Raw genomic sequence first — 23983 nt, forward strand, 5'->3', positions numbered from 1 at the left:
GCTCTCCTTTCAAAGGACATTTAGAGAATTTTGCACAACAGTATGCATTTATGTTATTTAAAGTATTTAGGGTGGGTATGGTGATACACACCTGTAATCTCAGGACTTGAGAAGCTGAGATAGGCCAATCACAAGTTTAAGGCCAGCTTTGGCTACTGTGAGATTATCTCAACACACATATGCAAACACATATGTGTACGTACACACACACACACCTTAGTCTGTCTTCTAATACTCTACCCAAATATAACAGCCTTTAAAAAGAAGGCTCCTTAAGTAAACCATAAAAACGGGATTTGGGGCAAAGAGGATGAGGGGGAGAAAACTCAATCCAAGGTGCTGTTAGGATCAAATGATTCACCAGGCAGTGCAGTCACTTAGGCTCATAATTAAAATAAGTAAATTCATTTTCTTTTTTTTTTTTTTTTTTTTTTTTTTTGGTTTTTCGAGACAGGGTTTCTCTGTATAGCTTTGCGCCTTTCCTGGAACTCACTTGGTAGCCCAGGCTGGCCTCGAACTCACAGAGATCCACCTGGCTCTGCCTCCCTAGTGCTGGGATTAAAGGCGTGCGCCACCACCGCCCGGCATAAATTCATTTTCAAAATGAATCAGAACTTTCTTCCTCTCTAGTAAACATGCGTGACTACTGTTACTCTAAGGGCAGACATGTGAGAGTCGTAGTAAGAAACCCAGAAAACAATGCTTGCCAAATGCAAAGTAGTAACAGTAGAAATAATCGGCTTTCCCACTTTTTGCTAAATGATCTAACTAAAGATGTTTTGAGGAAGAAATCTGTTAAAAAATAGAAATCATCTTGATAGATGTGACATTTGAGATCCAGGGTGAGTCAGAACTGCCTTCCCTAGAGCACTCACTGGAGAGGGAAAGCATGGGCTCAGGCAGTTGGTCTGGCCCTAGCCAATGGCACTGCTGAAGAACCCTGAATCGCTGGCAGGGATAGGGGACTAATAGCAGGCTGCAAACCTTTTTTTTTTTCTTTAAAGAAAAATTTAACCTGTTATTTTGTCATCACTAAGAAATTAGAGTTACAAAGCCAGAAACAAGGTAATTTATTAAGTGTTCAGACATGCGCACAGAAGCAGAACACAATGGAAATGTAGTCGTGGTTATGTTCTGAGGAAATGACGGAGCGCTTTGCTCTGCAGGTTTTCTGCGGAGACAGGCTGCGTGTTTATGACCATAACGAGCCATATTAAAAACAAGAGTGTGTTCCACCGCTCAGAGGCTCACTGCTCCCCTCCCCTCAAGCTCTTACCTATGGAATCTATAATAAACTTCTCTCTACAACTCAAAAAAAGGGGAAGAATGTGTCAGATAATCATTCACTGTGAAAGTACCCCTTTATTTCTCCTGCTAACATTGGGATTTATTAGTTACTGTAGTAACAGGACACTAAAAAAAAAAACCAAACCTACTAAACTAGCTTAATAACCTAATTTAACATATTTTCCAAAGATATTGATAAATTTAAAGCAATAGAAAATTCTTTTTGTCTCCATCTACTTTTTTATTGCTCACTTGGATTAAAAACACGTCACATTTTTCCAGTGTGCTCTTCATTCATAAGAGTGGCTATGGCAGTCATAGTGTTGCATTTATGTTTTCTAAACAATTCAGAAAAGTCACTTCCTTTTGCCAGTCTGCGGAGACTTTCTGAAAGGCCTTATCCAGAGACAGACAGGTCCGACAGAACAATAAACCACGGGCTCCAGATGGGCCTTCCGGTCTATTTCCATCTTGCAGAAGACAGAGGATGGCAGAACAGCAGGCGAGCACCAGCAGTGCCATGGTCAGACTGCACCGGGTCCCTGGAGACCCACACCGAGCCCCAGCACAGGGTGCGCTCAGAGTGACTGACCGCATTCAGGCAGACAGCAGAGACAAGGCTGTGCGGGGCTTGGAAAGAATCAGAATGGGTATGCCAAGGAAAAAGGTTTTCAAGTATCTGGTAAAAAGGAGCTTTGTTTTTGTGTGGTGCTGGGGATCAAGCCCTGGGCCCTATGGATGTATAGTAGATGTAAAATTCTGACTGTCAGCTTGTTTAATCGAGAACTAGGTGAACCTGACAGATGAGCAGAGCCAGTTTCAATCTGCAGATAGTAAGTACACAGAGAATGAGGGAAAGAGCGCTCAGCCTTCCCTCTTCAGCAGGACTTCAGTCCTCAGTTATTTCTCTCTCGTGTATACAAAACTATTACCAAATACTTTTCTTTTCTTAAAAAGGTCACAAATTCAAGTGAGAGATCAACTTTAGTGAAAGATTTTTGGTATGGGGATCAACTTGTGGTATGATGATAAACACAGGAAAAGTATAATAACTCAACACTTTGTGGCTGGAATCTGGTCAAATGTTGCCACAGTCAAGAGAAAGAGGAACCGGGATAATCCCAGATATATCTTTGTCAGTATTAAAGTTCAACTAAAATTTAAGAAAAAAACTATATGAATGCTTTCAAGTGGTGTTAATAATAATCAACAATGGCAAAGGCACAGTGGACTTAAGCCCTAGGAAAAACAATGATGACCCAAATGAGGGCACTGGGCATTTACCCCAAATCATAAAGCCTTGGGGCCCAACTTTACTTCAGAATTACAAACTTGGAATTTTAGCAAAATAACCTGTTATTCTATGACACTTGCCAGTATAATCTGGAGCAGCCCTCTATAAGCAAATATTGGTACATGCAGCAAAAAGGGTATACTATTTATAGGGATAAGTGAAGTCAAAACAGACAACTCTTCATTTTAGCTCATGTAGGTTTTAACATCAAATCTAAAAAAATGTTTTTAGAGCTTTTGGAGTTTGAAACTACACATAAGGGATTATGACTGTGCCTAACAATTCCACAGATTAAAAATCAGCAGAAAGCAATAAATGTGGAGAACATGTGAATGGATAGAAAACAAATGTATGCCATGAATATATGCAGAGATAAATCAGAAGAGGTCAAAGAAAGTGGAGTTAAATAAGATTTGGTTTTTAATCAAGGGGTGTAAATAATTTTCTATATGACTGTTTATTATGAAGCAATTATTTTAAACAAATGGAATGCTTCTATCCTATGGTAAACTGGCATATGAAATAACAAGCAAACACAGCATGATTCAAATGGAAATATTAAGGATCTGATTTCATTAACTACTCAACTGTTTTTTCTGTAGGATTAATAATGAACTATCTATCACACCAGATTTCTTTGTTCACCAAAAAGCCCTTTTCAATAATAATGGCAAAAGAGTTACTTTCTGAGTTCCTTTTCACCACTGAAATCAATCACACATACTATGTAGAGGCCACTGCCCATCCTGAGGGGAAATCTAGTGCCCAAGGTGTAGTACCACCCACCTAAATAACCCACACTTAAATATAGTATATAAGTCTAAAAGAACATCATACTAACGTCTTTTTAGGGGAGGAGATCTCATCTTGCTGACAAAGAATCCTGAGGAAGCCAAATAATAATAATTATTATGTGCATATTTATTCATATTTATCATAAGCTTATCCTTACCAAAAAACCCTCTCATGTAGGCAGACTCTACGATATTCCTGTTATTCCCGTACCTGTGGTAAAATGGGATTTTAAGTGACAAGACCTAGGAAGACCACTGTAATCTTCCGGAGTCACGGTGCCCAGAGACCATGGGCAAAGTCTTAGTTATCCAGGTCAGGGGCAGAACACTGTCAGAGCCTAAACCTTAGGAAGAGGCAGACAACAAGGCCGCTGGCCAGGGACAGGAGTCACTTAGAGAATGCTAACTTCTATCCTGGGTCCCAGGTTGAGTAGCAAAGTCCTTGAATACACAGGCATATGGCTGTGGCAGGCGCTAGACAAAAACGTGTAGTTAACGTGTCCTGCCCTGAAGGAGGAACGAACTCGGACAGAAATACATTTTCAGGTTTAATTGTTTCAAGAATAGAAATAAGTTAGCCATGTGGTTTAAATCAATATGAAACAAATACCCTTTGTATTACATTCACAGTAAAAACAAAACAAAACCAAAAAACAAAGCTATTTTACTTTCTATAATAAAATAGACCAGGAGGAGATTACAAAAAAACTTTCCCAGTCAAAAATTAGTATTTATTTGGTTGGCATTAAATCCAAACTATCATAGCAACTAAATGCAAACACATAAATACCTTATTAAAACAACGTGTTAATGGGAAAATGCTGTGCTACTTTTGACAATGCTTTCACCTTTTTTTTAATAGTGCCAGCTGGGGAGGAAACCCAGGGCTTTGAGCATAACAGGTAAGTCTCTAGCACTGTGCCATGTCCCAACACCTGATAATGTTTTCACTTTTAGAGATGGTAAACACAATGTATTTGCTATAAGAAACATGAAGGGTGACTGGTGACTTGAATACAAGCAAGGAGCCATACCTGAGTAATGATGATAAGCTGCACTTCTTGTAGAACATGGGGAAAGTCGGTCCAAAGTCCCCTGCCTGGAAGGCAGGATCTAAAACAGAAGATTGTTTTCTTAAAACAGACTTTTGACAACGAGACTAGAAGACTACATAAACTAAGGAAAACATTACTAAACAGGATTATGATATACTCTGTAACCCACTATACTATGTATATATCTACTGTATTATAAATACAGTAGACAATTTGGTGAAATTATTCAGATTTAAGGGGAAATATGGGAAATAACTACCTGCTCTACAACTTACAGAATGTTCATTGGATGGCATAACTGCATTTACTATATTCTATCAGAAAATAAGCTGTAACATGTTACAGAAGCCGAGAATATCAACTTGGTTTTGATTCTTTTGACCACTTTACAGACTTGATAACAGGGATGCTGTTGCAATCTTAGCATGCACATAAAATAGAAACATATGCAAAACTCTCATGACTTGGGGGACCAGGATTTGAATTTGATCTCATTCAAATTACCAAGGGCTTTTCTACTGAGCAAGACTATTTTCTTTGTTTTAATTTAAAACATTACATTTATTTCTTGTACATCCCACGGCATAAGTGAAGAGGCAGAGGACAACTTGAAGGAGGCAGTTCTTTCCACTAGCAGGGCCATCAGGCTTGGCAGCAAGTGCCTGGATCTGCTGAGCCATCTCTCTGGCCCAAGGCTGCTTCCCAGCAGTGGTCCTGTTACTTTAGCATGCATACAAGTCAGCTAGGGATGCTTTTACAGTACAGCTCTGTTCCAGCGGTAGACACAAGACTCTGCATTGCCACCAGGCCCCCGGCAATGCACATGCTGCGTTCTGGGCCAGACCTTGAAACACTATGGATTACATACATCACAGCCAAGCTCTGTGATGGATGTGCTCTGAATGGCTGTGCACCCGCCCGCCTCAAGCTAATGCTTAGTGATTTTAAGACCTAGTTTAAAAGAACAGAGATCTATGTGTCAACAGTTTAATATCCAGAGGAACCATGAAGAGCTTTCTAAAAAATATTATTCTTAATTCATATATCATCTGTTTTGTTTTAACTTTCTTATCTTAAACCAAGCAGAAATTCAAACACTAAAATTATTTATTCTAAAAAGTTCACATGTTTGGATTTTTTTAGTGTGGCATTCAAACTGTATCAGATGAATATTTATAATGAACAAAACAATTAGTTTATTAAAGGGAAAAAATTATTCCTAACCTGCTGGTCAGAAAGTGAAAGCTGGTCCTCTGGAAAACATGACTGTGGCAGGAGATGAGTTTTGAAGGTGGAGTTGTGGTTCACTAAAGTCACTTCTCCAGCATCCATCTTCATCCCGTCAGCAGTATCGTCTAGGGAGAGTCCAGATTAGATCCAAGTCACACAACCTTCCAATAATAGTTTCCTACGAGTCAATCTTTTCACCTAATAAAAGTGATTCTCGCCGGGCGGTGGTAGCGCACGCCTTTAATCCCAGCACTCGGGAGGCAGAGCCAGGCGAATCTCTGTGAGTTCGAGGCCAGCCTGGGCTACCAAGTGAGCTCCAGGAAAGGCGCAAAGCTACACAGAGAAACCCTGTCTCAAAAAACCAAAAAAAAACAAAAAACCAAAAAAAAAAAACCAAAAAACTGTTCATACTGGTTCATTTCCTCTCCTCACTCAGAACAGTGCCTTAAACCTGAGCCAGGAGTCGGGAAGACGGCTCCGTGGGTAGGAGTGCTCACTGGACAAGTGGGAGACCTGTTTGAATCCCAGCCCCCATGTAAACTGTAGACCTGGCTGTGTCTGCCTGTAACCCCAGCACTGTGGGGTAGAAACAGGCAGATTCTGGGAGCACACTGACCAGTCATCGAACCTAGCCAAAACAGTAAGCTTCCAGGTCAGTGTTAGTCCGTCTTAACGGAATAAGACAGACAGGATATTCAAAATCCCCTTTGGGCAAGCATACCTACACATATATGTCATGTACCCTCCCCCCACATACCAGCCATTAAAAACTCAATCCACTTGATTTTGCTGTAAAATAAAGTAAATTTATTCATATGGCTCTTTGTATCATCTCATCTCAATGGCCACAGTACCATGGCAGAATCTGACTTCAGAAACATCTGTACCATAAAGAGCTGAGACAAGAGCTCAGTGACTCACACTGACAGCAGCCATGAGAAAGTGGAAACAGATGAGGAGAGGGAGAGGGAGGACCAAGAAAAGAAGAGAGTGCATGGGGGGGGGGAGGCATGGAGGAAAAGTAAAGAAAAGGTTAAGGTGAAGTTAAAGAAATCATGGATGCAGCCATTTCAACTTATTCCTAAACCAGCTGCTATTTCTGTACACCGAGCTCCTTTACAGATAAAATGCTGTGAATAGAATGGGGAAACGTTCTGATTGCAAAGTTTCTATATCACTAGCGACATCAACTATTTTCCTTCCTCAGATTCCTTATCCTACAGGAGGCAGTGAGCCCCAGTACTACAGAACAGGGCCTGAACTCTGCTGGATACAGTGTATGACTCCCAGCAGGTTTCCAAACCTGCATCTCACTCTCCGTATTGAAACACTGTTTTTACAATCCTGCATATTTTGTACACACTATTCGGTAATGAAATGAATTAACGTAAATTAAGTACTTGGAGTAGATACATAGCAGACATAATAAATACTGCTAGTGTGCATTTGTTTTTTCAATGAATAAGAAAATGATCTTAAATGATTCTGTAAGCAATGTATTAACAAAAGGAAAAGAATGCTGAGTATATGGTAGTATTTAATTAGGACTAAGATCTTGTAATATTATTACTATGCACAAAGACACAAACTTAGCAAATACTTGGAAAACTCGATCTTTCCCTCCAGCCTAACTAGTCAGTAACCAAGAGGGCTGAATGACCGCTTTAGTTAGTCTTACCCATTTCAGGTCTTTTTACATCACTGACTTTAGCAAAGATACAAAATCCTATAAAAGAAAACACAAAACATAAATATTACACCATGAAGCATCTAGTTCAAATATTATAACAGGAACTTACACAGATGTGACATTTATGTCATTAATGGAGAAAAATGGCAAAGGCTATTGATCTGTTGAGAAAAAAACTGAAAAATACAATCGGTCTGAGGTGTTTACAAACCCTGCTGCAAACTACTCTGCATTAGACAGCAGGTACAGACAGCCCGAGAACCACAGGTCATCAAAGCAGAAATCAAGAAGCCAACCCTCAGGAGACTGAACCATGTGGATAAAAATCAGACAGTTAGTGACTGCAATGAAATTACAACTAGGAATTCTTCCTACTCCACTGCTTTTCCTATTACCTCATAGTAAAACATTTTCTCAGCAAGTGACCGATTTTCTGACCCTAAGATTCTCTTCTGTAAATCGTGTTAGCGGACAACAAAATGACAAGAATTACTGAGTGCAGTCAAGGAACACTTTCAGTTGTACAAGGCACACTCCTCCTCTGCCACCCCCTCCAACATTATCCATCAAACCGCTGAAAACCAGGGTGGGAACACAGCTCGGTGGTGAACCCTTGCATAGCATATACAAGGTCCTTTATTCACTCCTAGTGCCAAACCAACCAACCAAACCAAATCAAACCAGCTTAAACCAAAGCTCCTCTATCTATACAGAGGTCCCCCTCACACAGGAGGTATGTTGCAAGGCTCCCGGTATATGTCTTGCTGGGAACAGGCAGAAGCACCTTGTCTTAAGTATTTTGCCTTCAGACTCCATTTTACCTGTAGGGTGAAATAAAGTTCAGGTCCCCAAGCCCAGGGGAGCTGGGAAACTTCCGATAGCTGACCCATCTCCTCCTTAAAGCACAGTTCTCTAGAAACATGGCTGTTCCCAACAACAGATAGGACAAATGAATCTGATTGGCTGTTCTGAAAGGCTTGCATTGTCTATCTGATGGAACATTCAGGAAGCCCCTAATCTTTGAATTCTGACTGGTGAAAATTATAACCTGGCAACAAATGTTTGTGATTTTTATGCTTAAATACTTGCTTCAACTGGCATTTGGGGTGGCAGTTCAGCCCCTCGGTCTGTTCTGCGGCCCTGACTGATTAGCCCCACCCCTTCCCCTCTTCTTTTGTGCGCCCTGCATGAAGTCTTGCTTTGTGGTAACTCCTTGTGTCTGCTTGTGTTGACTCCGAGCCTCGGAACACAACTGTCTGAAACAGCAAGTGGTACTGAACTGTGCACACACTTCCTATATACACCTGGGAAAGTTTAATTTAAATTAGAACAAGAGATTAACAACAGTAATAAAAACAGAACAGTTTGAGAGGCAGAGGCAGGCAGATCTCTGTGAGTTTGAGACCAGCCTGGTCTACAGAGTGAGTTCTAGGCCAGCTAGAGCCACACAGTGAAACACATACTCTGTGTGTATGTGTTCCTATATTGTCTGTCTCAAAATAGAGAATTTCCCGTTTATTTTCTAAATACGGTTGATTGTAGCTGCAACTGCAGAAAGTGAAGTTACAGATAATGAATTTTCCCAGAAAAGGGTTGGGGTAGTTAAGAGCCTAACTGCTCGGAGCTACTTAAATAACATAACCCACTTTCAGTGGCGTAGTTAAGACTGAGCACTTGATCATCAGGTCCACAGTCCTCCTGAATCCTCAAAGTAGTCAAGGGACTATGTGATGTCAACAGACTTTCTCAATGGTCCCAACGACAAAGAGCTTACAAGGAAGGCTGCCTCAGTGAGCAGAGTGCCTGGGCCTGCCAGGAAAGATTCCCCGGAAGGTTTAAAACTTAAGATTTAGGTTTCAACTATTTCTAAATGCTCAACGTAGCAAAAAGCTTCTCTTTAGAATTTCTGCAGGCTATCTTCCCCTTTTTATTTTAATAGGGTAGAATTCTTTTTTTTTTAAGATTATTTTATTTTATGTGTATGAATATTTGCCTGTGTACCATGTGCATGCCTAGAGCCTGTGGAGATCAGAAGAGGCCATCAGATCCCCCAGAACTGGAGTTATGCATACTTGTGAGCCACCATGTGGGTGGAGGGAGTTGATCCTAGGTCCTCTGGAAGAGCAGCCAGAGAGCTTAACCTCCTGCTATTCCTCCTGCCTTAGGGAAGAATTTTTTTAGGGTCCAGATTAATGTGGGGGGGAGGGGAATCCTACCAACCAAGGTCACCTTCTAATTGTGATTAGCCCACCCCACACACCTTTTTTAAAAAAGAATGCCAAGCCAGGTGGTGGGGGCCACACCTTTAATCCCAGCACTCAGGAGGCAGAGGCAGGTGGATCTCTGTGAGTTCGAGGCCAGCCTGGTCTACAGAGCGAGTTCCAGGACAGGCTCCAAAGCTACACAGAGAAACCCTGTCTAGCCAAAAAAAAAAAGAAAGAAAGAAAGTTCCAGGACAGCCAGAGCTGTTACATAGAGAAAATGAAGAGGAAGAAAGAAGAAGAAGGAAGGTGGAGGAGGAAGAGGAGGAGGAGAAGACAACCAATTTAAGAATAGGGTATCCAGACCTTAGAAGGCAGAAAGATTTCGAGTTTGCGGCCGCTCTGGAATATACAGCGAGATGCTCTCTCAAAAAGAAAGAAACAAACCCTCTGGTGTCCAGTAGAACTATCCCAGTTCATTTCCTTTTCATTTTGGAGATGTGCAGGGGGAAAACACTCTAGATATGAGTAATTCAGAAAAGTTCAGTGACTTGCATGAACTCACACAGATGGGGCAAGCGCACATCTGGAGCACAGCACAGCTTCAATCCTCAAACATCCCATTCAGAGACTCGGCTGGGCAACCGAAAAATAACCTCCAGCTAGCTTTGGGTACTCGATCATGGCTTCTATCTGTAGATGACTAAAGCTCCACATTTATACCTTAATACACATACACCTTGCTTCTGTGGTGTGCTGGTACCTTCATTCATAATGGTGTTGGAATAAGAGATTTAAAAAACAAACAGCGGCCAGGCAGTGGTGGCGCACGCCTTTAATCCCAGCACTCAGGGAGGCAGAGCCAGGCAGATCTCAGAGCTCCAGGCCAGCCTGGTCTACAAAGAGAGTTCCAGGAAATGCCCAAAGCTACACAGAGAAACCCTGTCTCAAAATTAAAAAAAAAAAAAAAAAAAAGATTCTGCATGAAGTCCTAGATAAGGAACCTTAGATGTCTTCAAATTCTAGCAAAGAAGACAATTTCTCCTTTTAAGAAAATCTTTCTTTCTTGCTGGGTAGTGGTGACACATACCTTTAATCTCAGCACTCAGGAGGCAGAGGCAGGCAGACTTCTGTAAGTTTGAAGCTATTCTGGTCTACAGAGTGAACTCCAGGATAGCCAAGACTACACAGAGAAACCCTATCTCGGGTAAAAGAAAAAGAAAATCGGCAGCGGGCGGCGGCGTTGGCAGAAGATGGAGGCGATGAAGAGAGCCCGCAGCTGCCGCGGCGACAGCGAAATGGCGGAGACCGAGATCACCAAGCCCAAGCCGCAGAACCTGAATGACGACGCCTACAGACCGCCCAGCAACTTCCTGGAGATCCACGTGAGCAACCCGTAGGCTGTGGGGGTGGGCCGGGGCCACCTCACAGGGTCAAGACAAATCTTCCTGTCTTCAAGCTGAAGGAATCTACTGTTAGAAGGAGATACAGTGACTTGGAATGGTCTCGAAGTGAACTAGAAAGAGAGAGCAAGGTGGTAGTTCCCCCGCTCCCTGAGATGGCAGCTTCCTTTTAGAGGAGATGATGGAATATTTGATGATAATTTCATCGAGGAAAGGAAGCAGGGCCTGGAACAGTTTATAAACAAGGTCGCTGGTCATCCTCTGGCCCAGAATGAGCGCTGTCTTCACATGTTTTTACAGGATGAAATAATAGATAAAAGTTATACTCCATCTAAAGTAAGACATGCCTGAGTTTGGACAGAAGAGGCAGAAACAAGACCATTAACGATTCATCCACACCAATGAAAAAGTTGTAACTAACTTAGCATGCTGCACAGACACTGGTCCACCTGCCTGGGTATACTAACACACACTCCCTGTCATTTCCCTTAGTTCATTTGCTTTAGTGGAACGCCCTCGTTGAGCCTCTCTGCTAGCTCTGCCCTGCCGTGTCCCTGTGCACACTGTAGCCTCACAAGCCCCTAGAACCCGAGTGCCTCACTAAAGTTGCTGACTTGGTCTTATCTGCAGGTTCTGTGTCTTGTTCCTTCTGGAATCCGACTGACTAGAACATCCCCCTACTGTGTGATGCCTCCACTCGGTCCTCATTTACGTGCAGGAGCACAGCGACCGTTTGTCTCCAGGGCCACACACACGAGGTGTGCTTTGTCTGCAGAGTGTGTCTTTCTTCGGGCCTGTAACCCCCTTCGCATGGAAGATTAATGAAGGAAATCTTTATATTCTGTATAAAAACAACATCAAATTTATATACTAAAATCATTTGTCTAAAAATTTAAGTTGTTTTCAAATAAAAGTTGAAATGCAAAAAGAAAAAGAAAATCATTCTAATAATTCATCCCTAGTATGCATCAGTCATTTAGTTTACAGAAAGAATATTAAGTAGCTAGTTATTAATGTGGAACACAAGTGAAAGAGAAACCTGGGGGGGGGGGAGGTGAAGTCTTGACTGCAACAGAATATAAAATGATAAACCAACTAAACTAACACCTTAAGCACCATGACATTCTACAGCTTTAAACAGTATTTAACTTCTTTCATACATATACTTTCTATACTAAGTGTGGAATGCTGGGATACAAATACAAGTAAGATCTGGTCTTTGCCACTTAGAAGTTCACAGGCAAGCCAAGTGTGATGCACACACCTTTAATCCCAGCACTCAGGAGGCAGGGGCAGGCGGATCTCTGTGAGTTCAAGGCCAGCCTGGTCTACAGAGTGAGTTTCAGGACAACCAGGACTGTTATCCAGAGAAACCCTGTCTCAAAAAAACAAAACAACAACAACAAAATTCACAGACCAGTAGAGGATGCCAGATGTGTTCCCAGATACAGCAAAGAAGTCAGTGAAAGAAAAGAAATTACATCACCTCAGCCACAAGTGGCAGAACCTGTTTGTATACTCATCCACTCCCTCTCTAGACTCAGTTCAACAGCTGAGTGACAGGATATCCCCGTTTGCAGTTGGGATAATTAACTGAATAAATCGGATAAAATGAACCAAGCTCTAAAAGGGAGGGGAGGGCAGGCAGTCTAACAGGAACGCTAAGGTTCATTCATTAAGTGTCACTGTAACCTCAAAGTCGGTGTGATCCACAATGTCAGCAAGAGTTCTGAACACAAATTATCTTCATGAAGAATACTTATGCATGTTCTACTTCATCCAGAATTTCCGATTCCAACGAAAACCTTAAGTCAAAGAGTTGGCAGACTATAAAAGACGACATACATTTTTACAAGAATCACCACCACTCCCAACACAATTAAGTATGCCACATGAACTACATAATTTTAACAAGTGTGAGTTTAAAGTGATAAAGGAGCAAGTTATTGCCAACAAGATAACAGAAAAACTGTCGAGGTACTGATAAAACAGAAATCACCAAGCTCAAGACCAGAGAAACCTAGCACATATCCAGAAAGATCACGTTAGGATATAAGAAGAAAAGGTTCGAGACAATTACCAAGATGAGATGAGCCAGGTAAGAAAACTGTGGCCGTTAAGGGGGGTTTCATAACCTGTGCAGAGGGGTCCAGACGCTTCTCTCTGGTGGTGGCACTAGCGGTATCACACCTCGGGGAAATATACCACAGGGTAAAAAGAGTTGGAGAACTGTTTGCGTGAGACACAGAAGTAGTCGAGAAGTATCAGTCGGGTCTCGGGGAAGAGGAGAGGTGAAGCAGGTGGGGATGGAAAGCGGAACTTCCTTGGTGAAAACAGCTCTCCCTGGGAGAGGACCCTGCTCTGGCGGGAAACTCCTGGACTCCCAACCGGCCTCTTCTCCGTGGACCAGGGGAGCCGGGCGCTGAGAAGGGCCTGCTGTGGCCTCTGGGCGGAGGGTCGGGAGCCAGAGGCCTGAAAGGGCGGCCTGGGCGAGCCCAGCTACCAGCCCCGGGCCAGACAGCCGCCCCCGGACAGCAGGGGGGAGTGGAGGTGGTCCCAGGGGGCGGGGCGGAAGAGAAAGCCCTGTCCCCACCGCGGTCCTCGCTTCCGCTCAGCCCAGCCGAGGCTGGCGGGCCCGGTCCGACACAGCCTCCCGGCCCAGTCTCCCTCCATCCTCACCCCTCCCCCAGTTTCCCGCCGCCACTCACCGAACCGGAACCGGCTGCTCGGCAAAGGAGTTTCCGGCCGGGCGCGGAACGCAAAGCCCGGGAACCTCCGTGAACCGGAACCGTCTTTATAGCACCGGAAGACGGCGAAGCAGCCGCCGAGGAGGGGAGGGGGTGGGGCAGGAGGTCAGAGAGCGGAGAGTTACGGGCTCGTGGGACGCCTGCGCGCGGTGGCCGGGCCTGAGGAGCCAAGGGAGCGTTTGAGTCTAGTCCTAATCGCCCCGTCACCCCAGACGCGGCCTTTTCTCTTTCTCACACTTGGAGTACAGTTAGTGCGTCCGCCGTCCTTCGCTTTTCTCTGTCCCTCGGCTCCCTTACCCGCTGTCTTCTGGTTCCGTTCGTTGATTTTTTTTTTTTTTTTTCCTCTTCATGCTCAGGTTTCCATGGTAGCTTTTCGCTGTGGTCCTGGATTTGTTCTCCCTTCCTTGACAAATGAGGATTTGAGATCTTAAGTCTGTTTCCAACTATATCTTCTGGAAATTAGTGTGCATCTTGTCTGATCACAGGAAGTGGGGCTGGGGAGAGACCAGAGACTGGGAAGAGAAACTTTGGGGACACCTAGGCTTAGACTCCGACAACACGCAGAACCTTACATAAGTGGAGGAATTTAAAACAGTGATTTCTAATGGGGCTCACCAGAGGTGTTAAACATGTAATCATGCCAGACTTTTTAAGAGAGAATAATGGAGAAGAAATAAGTTTGTTCATTCAGATTATTTACCAAGCTCCTTAATTTAGTAGGCCTGAGGCTCAGACGCCTTGAAGAGGTGCTTCAGAATAGGTATTCTAGACCCAGTTGATTGCCTGTCTGAATTCAGCCCTGAAGTAGGGAAAAGCTCTGGAACCTCCAGCCTTTCCCATACTCTCAGCCACTGGAAAAGGGAAGGAGGCGAACTTGCTTATTCAGGGATCCTGATTTGTATATATAAAAGTAGATCATTTAGATCACCTTATATACTGGTGTTTTTATGTGACTAAGTCCTAAAACTTGGTAGTATTAAGTATGCCTAGACTATGTCAACATTTGAGACTTTAATTATTCCACAGATCTATTTATTGGATTAAACTTTTTATTTCTAGGAAATAGCCATGCATAAAGAGGAATTTCATGTGAAATTTTTCATGTGTGTGATTCAGTCTCGCCGAGTAGTCAGGACTACTGAGAGCACAGGTATCATTAATTATGCTACAGTGACGGGGGACAGGTTTTCTTGGAGCTATACAGGATGAGAACTTCTGGTATAATTATAGACTTAAGGGGTGAACTGACCTATTTACTTCTATTCCTAGTTTGTGTTATTTCTTTTCTTTATAAGAGAGATGTTATCCTTATCCCAGACAAATAAGGAAGACTTGGGGAGTTGAGTCAGAATAAGATTTGTGGAACATGGGGTGGGTGTTGATTTCTATTTAATTTATGGATTATTCTAATCTGTCTGGGCTCATTTGTGGGAGTCCTTGTTGTTACTCTAATAGGAACCCCCAAATATGTAAGTCAAGGCCCAGAGAAAAGTGGTTTTCTACTCTAATCGGTAGTAATATGTTCTGCTTTGCCTCTGTTATTATCAAAGACTCGAATCTTCTGGAGGTAAACTAGTTATTTATTGAAAACAATCATCACTTCTTTTAATCTTTTTCACTGTATTTATGGAAAGGGAGGTTTTGCTAGCTAAGCCTCTTAGGCAAAATAAATGTGTAAAGAGCATCCTCTCCCTGAGTCCCACCCTGAGGGTGACCTACAGCTATTGCTTCTCAGATGAGGAAGCTTCAGCTTCCAACGTGATCATATCAACGCAACATCCAAAGACAGATCTCGTCAAGATACTAGAAACTGTGGATGAGCCAAACACCATGGGACCTGTTCTTGAAACTGGTGAGGCATGTGGGTAAACAATGTGGATGGGTGTGAAAAGAGGTATTGGATAGCAAAAGTTTTATTCATAGTATTATGAGTCACAGTAGGCCAAAGTTTAAATTTAAGACACAAGGGGGAAAGTGTGTATGGAGAGAGAGAGGAAGAGCGAGAGAAAAACTGTAGAAAGAAGAATAGTTCTTTTTCATTTCCTCAATATTTGTCTTACTTTTGTTTTTCTGTTGCTGTAACAAAATTACTCAAGGCTGAGTAATGTATAAAACAAAGAGATTTTGTTCACAGCTTAGGAAACTCGAAGCCCAAAAGTGGGCAACTTCTTTTGTTTGGCCTCTGCCAAGGATTCCCTTGGCTGAGCCACATCATAGCAAGATCCTAAGCAAGAAAGAGAGATCACGTAATGAAACAGAAGCCAGATAGTGGGGGAGGGGCCGGTTTGTCTATTTTGTAACATCTTTCTTTCACAAGAACTAACTGGGGTCCACAGGAACCCCATCCATTACTTCCCAGGTCAGTACCTCCAGTAACGTAATTACCTTCCACCAGACCCCACTCTCAAGATTTCACCTGTTCCTAACATTGCTGCACTGAATACCACATTTTCAACACATGAAACCTTGAGAGGTACACTCAAAATGTAGCACGAATCCTAATTGGTCTTAATGAAAAACCCGGAGCCAGATATGGGGGTAAATGCTGAAAGATCAGAGAGACAAAGGAACAAGCCACAGCCACCTCTCACCTCACCAACTCCTCGGCTGAAAAGATTGAGCTCCTTTCTCCTCCCGCCTTATATTCCTTTCTCCGCCCAGCCATATCTCTTCCTGCCTCTACCTCCCTTGTGCTGGAAGTAAAGTCATGAGATTCCAAGTGCTGGGAGCAAAGGTGTGTGCCACCACTGCCTGGCCTCTATGGCTAGCTAGTGGCTGGCTTTGCCCTCTGATCTTCAGGCAAGCTTTATTTGTTAGCGCATACACAAAATGTCATCAAATTATTTCCAGGCCATAGCGATGTTAAGTCATTTGACTACCATGTTCCTATAAACTATTTAATCTGACTTCCCTATTGTTAGTAAAATATAAATATAAAATATAAAAATGTTAAACTTCTACCTTTAATCTCAGCACTCATGGGTCAGAGGCAGGTGGATCTCTGTGAGTTCGAGACCAGCCTGGTCTACAGAGCAAATTCCAGGACAGCCAAAGCTACACAGAGAAACCCTGTCTTGAAAAAACAAAACAAGCAAGCAAAACAAAACAAAACAAAAAAAAAACTGGTGAAACTTCAATTAATAGATTAAATTAAAGAGTTATTATGTTACAAAATGATTCCAAAGACACTAAATTTTATCCTGGGAAAAATTGAACAACGGGTTTCTCTTGTATATTTTAATGAAGATTCAACTCACCAATACTTCATATTAAATTTTAAAAGCATCTATCTATATGTCTCTTCTCAACTAATATATCTTTATTGGAACCAGTTCACTGAAAATACTTGTTTAGTTTCCACTGTGAGCCAGTGACATATTACAAACGATATGTTATAAAACGTGCTGTGTTTTTCTGTTGCTGTAACAAAATGCTCTTGCCAAATAACTTAAGGGAAGAAAGATTATTTCTACTCACAGTTTCATATGTTTCAGTCTACTTTCCTGGGGAGGACACATGGGGAGAGCAATTCACATCAGGGGACTGGAGGTTGGGAGTTAAGCCTGTACTTCTGCTCGCCCCCCATCTCTCCTCCCTCTTATTCTGCCCAGGATTCTAGCCTATTCGATGGTGCCAGCAACACACAGCACCAGCTTTCCCTTCTTAATAACACTCTCTGCAAGCACCCTCACAGACATGTCCAGAGGTATGTTTACTAATTGCCTGTATGTGTACTTAACCCAATCAACCTGCTGATCTACCAAGAGTTTTTAAATTATTTCATAAAGTTAGAATACAAAATAATGCATTTCATCATGACATTTGTGCTAATCACACTGACTCCTCCCATTTATGTGTGTATGTATGTGTAAGTTTGTAGACAGATAGATAGACATATGACTTATCATTATTCTAATACTTACAGTTCAGAAAAGTCCTAGAAATTATTTAGCTCAAATTCCAGAAGGAATTTAGGGCTAAAAAGTTTTCCTTGGGAAGTTAAAAATTGGGGTCTAGAGAGATGGCTCATCAGTTATGAGCACTAGCTGTTCTTCCAGAGGATCCTGGTTTGATTCCGAGTCCACATGGTAGCTAACAACAGCCTGTAATTACAGCTCCTGAGGATCTGACACCCTTTTCTGGCCTCCATAGATAGTGCATACATGTGGTGCACACATACATGAAGCCAAAACACCCATACACATAATAGTAAAATAAAATTTAAAATAGAGGTTAACAATTGAATTAACTATTTGAGGGCCTGGGCAATAGATAACAATATTTATTCATACTTTTTGAGAACGTGCTATCTGAACTCCTTGTATTAGACTCAATAGAAGATGAGAAAATGAACTAGATGCTTTCCCTATTCCTCAGGAGCCAACGTTCCAGGAAAGGCGATATATGAAATTGCATATAAGTTAAGAGGTTGGTGATGCTGATTCATAATATTGAATTTCTAAAGATCCCATAGAGATGTAGAAATTAGTGGTGCCAGGCAAGTGCTTAGGCTGTCTGGATAGGTATAGCATGGATGCAGGGACCATTATCCCACATGATCTCAAACCTAATGCTGTCTTCTTAGTATATCCAGTATACAAAAATAGCTTATATCCAAGAATATAAACTTATTCAAATGCGTGGGGTACCGATTTGGCAACTGTGAATGTTCCTTTAATCTGACTTGCTTTGCCCATACACAGTCAGCAGCTAGCACCAAACAGTAACTCCAGCCAGCAGCTTTGCTCTACCAGTGAATATGTTCAGGTTGTTTCCAGGTGCCGCATCACTCCTGAATTTCCCATTCTTGTTTGCTCTATACCTAATACTCACCTCATGTGAGACTCTGTGGGAGTCCAGCTCTAACCTGCTCCCACCTTTTGAAGAGTTCTTAGGTAGAAGAGAGAGGAATTAAGAATTGATAGATAGGTCGGGCGGTGTTGGCGCACGCCTTTAATCCCAGCACTCGGAAGGCAGAGGCAGGCAGATCTTTGTGAGTTCAAGGCCAGCCTGGTTTACAGAGCAAGATCCAGGAAAAGCTACACAGAGAAACACTGTCTCAAGAAACACACACACACACATAAAAGTGATAGATAGAAAAATAGACCTAGCCAACGAGAAGAAAGAAACACAGAATCGCTCCAGGAGGACCTGGGTCAATACCCACCAGGCTTGTCCTTTATTGGAAAGGGCTTTTTATAATATGCCAACAGGAGAGGCAAAAGACCTTCCCCTTGCAAGATCAAAGCACACTGTACAACCAAGTGTAGACCCTTCCAAACACCTGGTAAACATTTCCGTGGCCAAATCATCTCCTTACGCAGCCCTGCTGGGTAAAGCAAGATCAGATTCTCTGACACTGAGTAAGTTTTCACTAGGAAGACTCTGTGGGCTCCCACAGGTCCCTCTTCTTAATAATATAAAGAGCCCCTCAGACTTCTCAGATGGACTGTGCCTGTCTTAGGTTGCCTTCTTCACTAGACAGCCTTTCCCGTCTTTGAGATACACTTTCTACCAAGTGTACTCAGTGTTAGGTTGACAGCTAGCAAAAAGGACATACTTGTCTCTGACTACCAGCCTCTGGCAGGGAAGGGTGCAGGGCTTAACCCTATACAGCTCTGAAAATGCTTTTCCACTAAGAGCTTGCAAGTAGCTGGAATTACCACAGCACTACTCCTGTTCCCTATGACTGCCACACCTCCCAGTAAAGGAGTAGAAGATGATAAAGATAGATGGCCTTTTTGAATGGGTCTAAGATGTCTATAGCACTCTTAGCTGCACCAAGCCCCTTTTTAAGTCAATAAACTCTTGATGCAACCACATCAAATAAATCAATAAACTTCTGTGCAGCCTCATCAAATCTAAAGACTCCTTAGCATCACCATTAACATTAACAGGTTAGCATAATTCTAGAATAAACATTACTGTACACAATTATAGGTCTTACAAACTTACATCCAAAAGCAAACTCTCAATAGAACTATTTACAATTTTTGCTAACAAAAATTGTGTACATTAATATAGGCTGCAATTAATCTACTCAAGGGACAAGAATATATATATATATATGTATATATATATGTATATATATATATATTGATTTATTTATTATATATACAGTGTTCTGTCTGCACATATCCCTGCAGGCCTGCAGAGGGCACTAGATCTCATTACAGATGGTTGTGAGCCACCATGTGGTTGCTGGGAATTGAACTCAGGACCTTTGGAAGAACAAGCAGTGCTCTTAACCTCTGAGCCATCTCCCCAGCCTGAAAATATATTTTTTAAAGAATTAAAGAGACTGAGGAATATTACTCCTCCCTTTCTTTATAATTTTTTCACCTGCATCTTAAGCCTGGGTAGAAAAAACAAATTTCTCTATACTTACACCAAACAGTCCCATTTTTACACAAAAGTTTCATGAGTCACCACAGTTAATAAAGTATATATGCATACACAAAACAGTTCCATTACAATTGAACCACTCCTGTCCATTCATTTCTTTCTTTCTTTCTTTCTTTCTTTCTTTCTTTCTTTCTTTCTTTCTTTCTTTCTTTCTTTCTTTCTGTCTTCCTTTCTTCCTTTCTTTCTTTCTTTTGGTTTTTCAAGACAGGGTTTCTCTGTGTAGCTTTGGAGCCTGTCCTGGAACTCACTCTGTAGCCCCGGCTGGCCTTGAACTCACAGAGATCCACCTGCCTCTGCCTCCCAAGTGCTGGGATTAAAGGCGTGCGCTACCACCGCCTGGCCCATCTCATTTCTGAAGTCTCAAAAGTTCAAAAAGACAGTTCTGGTACCAGCCTTAAAGTTCCTCTGAGCACTCAAAATCAGGGCTTGGCTCATCAGCTGCCCTGAAGTCCCTGTATAGCAATCCAAGTCATAATGACTCTGAAGCAAACAGCTCCAAATATGAGGACTCCCATTATAACCAAACCTTTTTTCTTTTTTTTGATTCCCTTGAATACAATTCGTTTTAAACCAGTGTCTCTGAAGTCTCACTCTCAGCCTTACCCTAGGCAAAAGCTGCTGGTGCCACAGTTAGCGTGGTGCAGGCCTCTTCAAAAGAGACCTCCATGCAGCCAGCATGATCCTTAAAGGAGCCATGCATTTGTTCACCACCAGCAAACAGAAGTGGCGTGACTTTAGCTGCTGGCTCCAAGCCTGCTCATTTTTACAGTTCTGGTCCATTTCTCATCTCCGGACCGTCAGCCCAGGGACCCTGTGTCCTGAGGCCCCAGCTCTCAACCTCCTCACATCACAAGGGCTCAAACCTCCTCCCAGCCACTATGAGCCGTGGCTTCCTCAGAACCCATTACCTGCCCTGCTGGTGACTCTGCATTCGGCACTCCAGTCCGGGGGTTTGCATGGCTGATTGCTGCCCTCAGGGCAGCCCTACGCTTCACCCTGCTGCTGGGAGCTTGGGCTGGCCTCCAGTGAGTCTCCACCATTCAGTCTGGAGCACTGCTGCTGCTGCTGCTGTGTGCTGCCACTAAGGACTCAGACCCTGTACTTTGCATTGCAATGGGATTCCAAAGCCTTCGCTGCTCTCTCCACACCAGAGCTCATCCCACCCCAGTGTCCTGTCAAACAGCAGTTTCCTCCTGGGTCTGCACTGCCTCTGCCAAGGTTCCACCCTTGGGGATGATGCCTGGCCTCTGCAGGGCTTCCCACTGCCACCCCCGACCCCGCCACCCCAATGCTGCTCACGGTAGTCAGGCCTACCTCAGTGTCCCCAAATGCACACACGCTCCTGGTGTGTGCTCCGAGGGCATCTTTCTCTGGAGGCTTTTTCTCTAGCACAGCTGCCACAGCACCCTGAGCTCTCGCTCTTCAGCTGCCCACATGGCTCCCCACCTCCATTCTCCCAGGATGTCCCTAACTGGGCTCTGGCCTCTGGGGACGCTGGCTCCCGGTGACCGACCTGCTCCGGTGGCTGGGGTCTGAAGTTTCTGCTTCATTCTCCCACTGCTGCTGCCTTCTGAATCTGGCAGTCTCTGAAGCAGCTTTTCACTCTCAGACGGCCAGGTTCACAGTGTTTGCTCAGGTCCTGGACGCTGCTTTCTGCGTCCCAGGTCCTGTACGTACGTACGTCCTCCTCAGGGGTGAGGGGAACTACTCTACTCTATGTTTCTATTATCACTAAGCCTTCACAATATCCCTATATTCACAATATACTAAATACCTAGAGCCTATTCTACCCTAATATACCTAAAGCCTATATTTCTCAAGCTAAACTTCACAAAATTTACAAGACTTACTTTAATAGAGACACACACAGAAACAGAGACAGAGAGATACTTGCTGTAGCCTAACTTTAACTACTCTGATTTATATTTACAATTTTACTCCCAAAGAATAGAATATCACCGCCTCAACTTAATTAATTATTGGGCATACCCCTGCTCCACAGTGTTCTTTCTCTATCCTCCGTACCTAAGTCCCTGTCCGGGCACCATCTCTGGGCGTCTGTGGGAGTTCAGCTCCAATCTGCTCCCAGATTTTGGAGCATTCTTAGGTAGAGGAGAGAGGAATTAAGAAATGATAGATAGAAAAATAGACCTAGCCAACGAGAAGAAAGACAGAAACATGGATAGCTTCAGGAGGGCCTGGGTCAATACCCACCAGGCTCATTCTTTATTGAAAAGGGCTTTTTATAATGTGCCAAGGGGAGAGGCAAAAGACCTCCCCCTTGCAAGATCAAAGCACACCATACAGCCAAGTGTAGACCCTTCCAAATACTTGGTAAACACTCCTGTGGCCAAAGCATCTCCTTATGCAGCCTTGCTGAGTAAGTTCTCTAGGAAGCCTCTACGGGCTCCCACAACCTCAACCCCCCTTTGCTCTGATGACTAATTTGAACTTAATTCTCTAGTTTGCACTAACCATCATCTCATGGACAAAATTAGAATATTCAGCTTCTGCATTTGAACATGTAGGCCTCATGTAAGAGCCACGCATAATCTTTTCAGTTTTCCTCCAAGAGAAAGGAAATTAAGTATCTTCCAGCCTCAGCGAGGCCTCCATGCAGACTTTCTGGATTGTTTCCATCTTTCCTTCCATTTTATTATTTCTCCTTCCTGTCTTTCTGTCTGTCTATCTATCTATCTATCTTCTTTTTTTTTTCTTTCTACTAAGAAAGTTTGTTGACCACATACTATGTCGGGCACTGTATTTAGCACTGGGGACAGAAGTAAACAAAACACACATGTCCTTCATGGTTATAGAATTAGAATGGTGTGAATTCAGGGAAGGAAGGAAAGCAGTACACAAACTCAGCATAGGAAGCATGGGACTAACTCAGGACAGCCAGAGGAATGACTGCAGTAGCCAGGTAGAGCAGAGAAGCGTTTTCCAGAAAGGATAGTTGGCTCTGAATCTGGGAAGAGATTGACTCATTGGAAAGGTAATGTGGCCCAGTAAGACCTGAGCACTGGGAAGAATGCCCAAAGGATTATCGGAACAAGACCAGTGGAAGAGATGGCTCAGAGGTTAAGAGCACTGACTGTTCTTCCAGAGGTCCTGAGTTCAATTCCTAGCAACCACATGGTGGCTGACAAGCATCTGTAATGAGATCTGGTGCCCTCTTCTGGCCTGCAGGCACACATGCAGGTAGAACACTGTATACATAATAAATTAATAAATCTTAAAAAAAAAAATAGCACTCGGGAGGCAAAGCCAGGCAGATCTCTGTGAGTTCGAGGCCAGCCTGGTCTACAGAGCAAGTTCCAGGACAGGCACCAAAGCTACACAGAGAAACCCTGTCTCAAAACAAAACAAAACAAAACAAAACAAAACAAAACAAAACAAAACAAAACAAAAAAAAAAAAAAAACCCAGCAACAACAACAACAAAGAGAGAGACAGAGAGCATGAGCCTGGCCAGTGCAGACAGATGGAGGACAGGAAAACTTTGGTCACATGAACCAGGACAGATCCCTGGAGCTCTTTGGACCTGGAGCATCCAGGGCAGACTCTCCTGTTGGGACCTAATGTGTCTGTCAGTCATCAGATTGCCACATGCAGGCAGTGTTGAGGACTGGGATCATGTATGGAGTCAGAGGACAGCACAGACTGTGGCTGGCTCAGTAGTTTCTTTCATCGGCTTCTCAGTCCCCCTGCTTTACCTTAACCATTTCAACAGAATCCTCCCCAAATCACCCAGCAGCCTCTGCTCTCAGGAAGTGTTACCTTGTTGCCTGCCCCCTGCTTTCCCAGCTGAGTGACCTCATTAGAAGAGACCTCATGCCGGGTGGTGGTGGTGCACGCCTTTAATCCCAGCACTCGGG

At 43.1% G+C, this 23983-nt stretch overlaps 2 protein-coding genes and 1 pseudogene across 15 annotated transcripts in view; 2 read left to right on the forward strand and 1 right to left on the reverse strand.

Moving 5' to 3' along the window:
- The window catches only part of Senp1 (SUMO specific peptidase 1), a 67619-nt gene extending 53828 nt beyond the window's left edge, over positions 1-13791 (reverse strand). Inside the window, exons 1-5 of one of the 11 annotated variants that reach the window (XM_006974355.4) lie at positions 13663-13791; positions 7339-7386; positions 5655-5785; positions 4410-4488; positions 3423-3464 (exon numbers count right to left, since the gene is read on the reverse strand). In XM_006974355.4, coding sequence (XP_006974417.2) covers positions 3423-3464; positions 4410-4488; positions 5655-5785; positions 7339-7342 — 256 coding nt within the window. In that variant the 5' untranslated portion in view covers positions 7343-7386; positions 13663-13791. Of the gene's footprint in view, positions 1-3422; positions 3465-4409; positions 4489-5654; positions 5786-7338; positions 7387-8171; positions 8335-9422; positions 9506-10641; positions 10778-13034 lie in introns of those variants that run through there. The other 10 variants (XM_015993239.3, XM_015993237.3, XM_042264765.2 and 7 more) reach the window with 10 other exon arrangements.
- On the forward strand, positions 10805-11305 carry LOC102923589 (sorting nexin-3 pseudogene; annotated as a pseudogene).
- The window catches only part of Pfkm (phosphofructokinase, muscle), a 46566-nt gene continuing 36290 nt past the window's right edge, over positions 13708-23983 (forward strand). Inside the window, exons 1-3 of one of the 4 annotated variants that reach the window (XM_015993235.3) lie at positions 13708-13952; positions 14761-14851; positions 15437-15553. In XM_015993235.3, coding sequence (XP_015848721.1) covers positions 14770-14851; positions 15437-15553 — 199 coding nt within the window. In that variant the 5' untranslated portion in view covers positions 13708-13952; positions 14761-14769. Of the gene's footprint in view, positions 14133-14760; positions 14852-15436; positions 15554-23983 lie in introns of all 4 variants that reach the window. The other 3 variants (XM_076556704.1, XM_076556706.1, XM_076556705.1) reach the window with 3 other exon arrangements.

This window comes from Peromyscus maniculatus, chromosome 20, assembly GCF_049852395.1.
Source record: "Peromyscus maniculatus bairdii isolate BWxNUB_F1_BW_parent chromosome 20, HU_Pman_BW_mat_3.1, whole genome shotgun sequence".
In the NCBI taxonomy this organism is placed as follows: domain Eukaryota; kingdom Metazoa; phylum Chordata; class Mammalia; order Rodentia; family Cricetidae; genus Peromyscus; species Peromyscus maniculatus.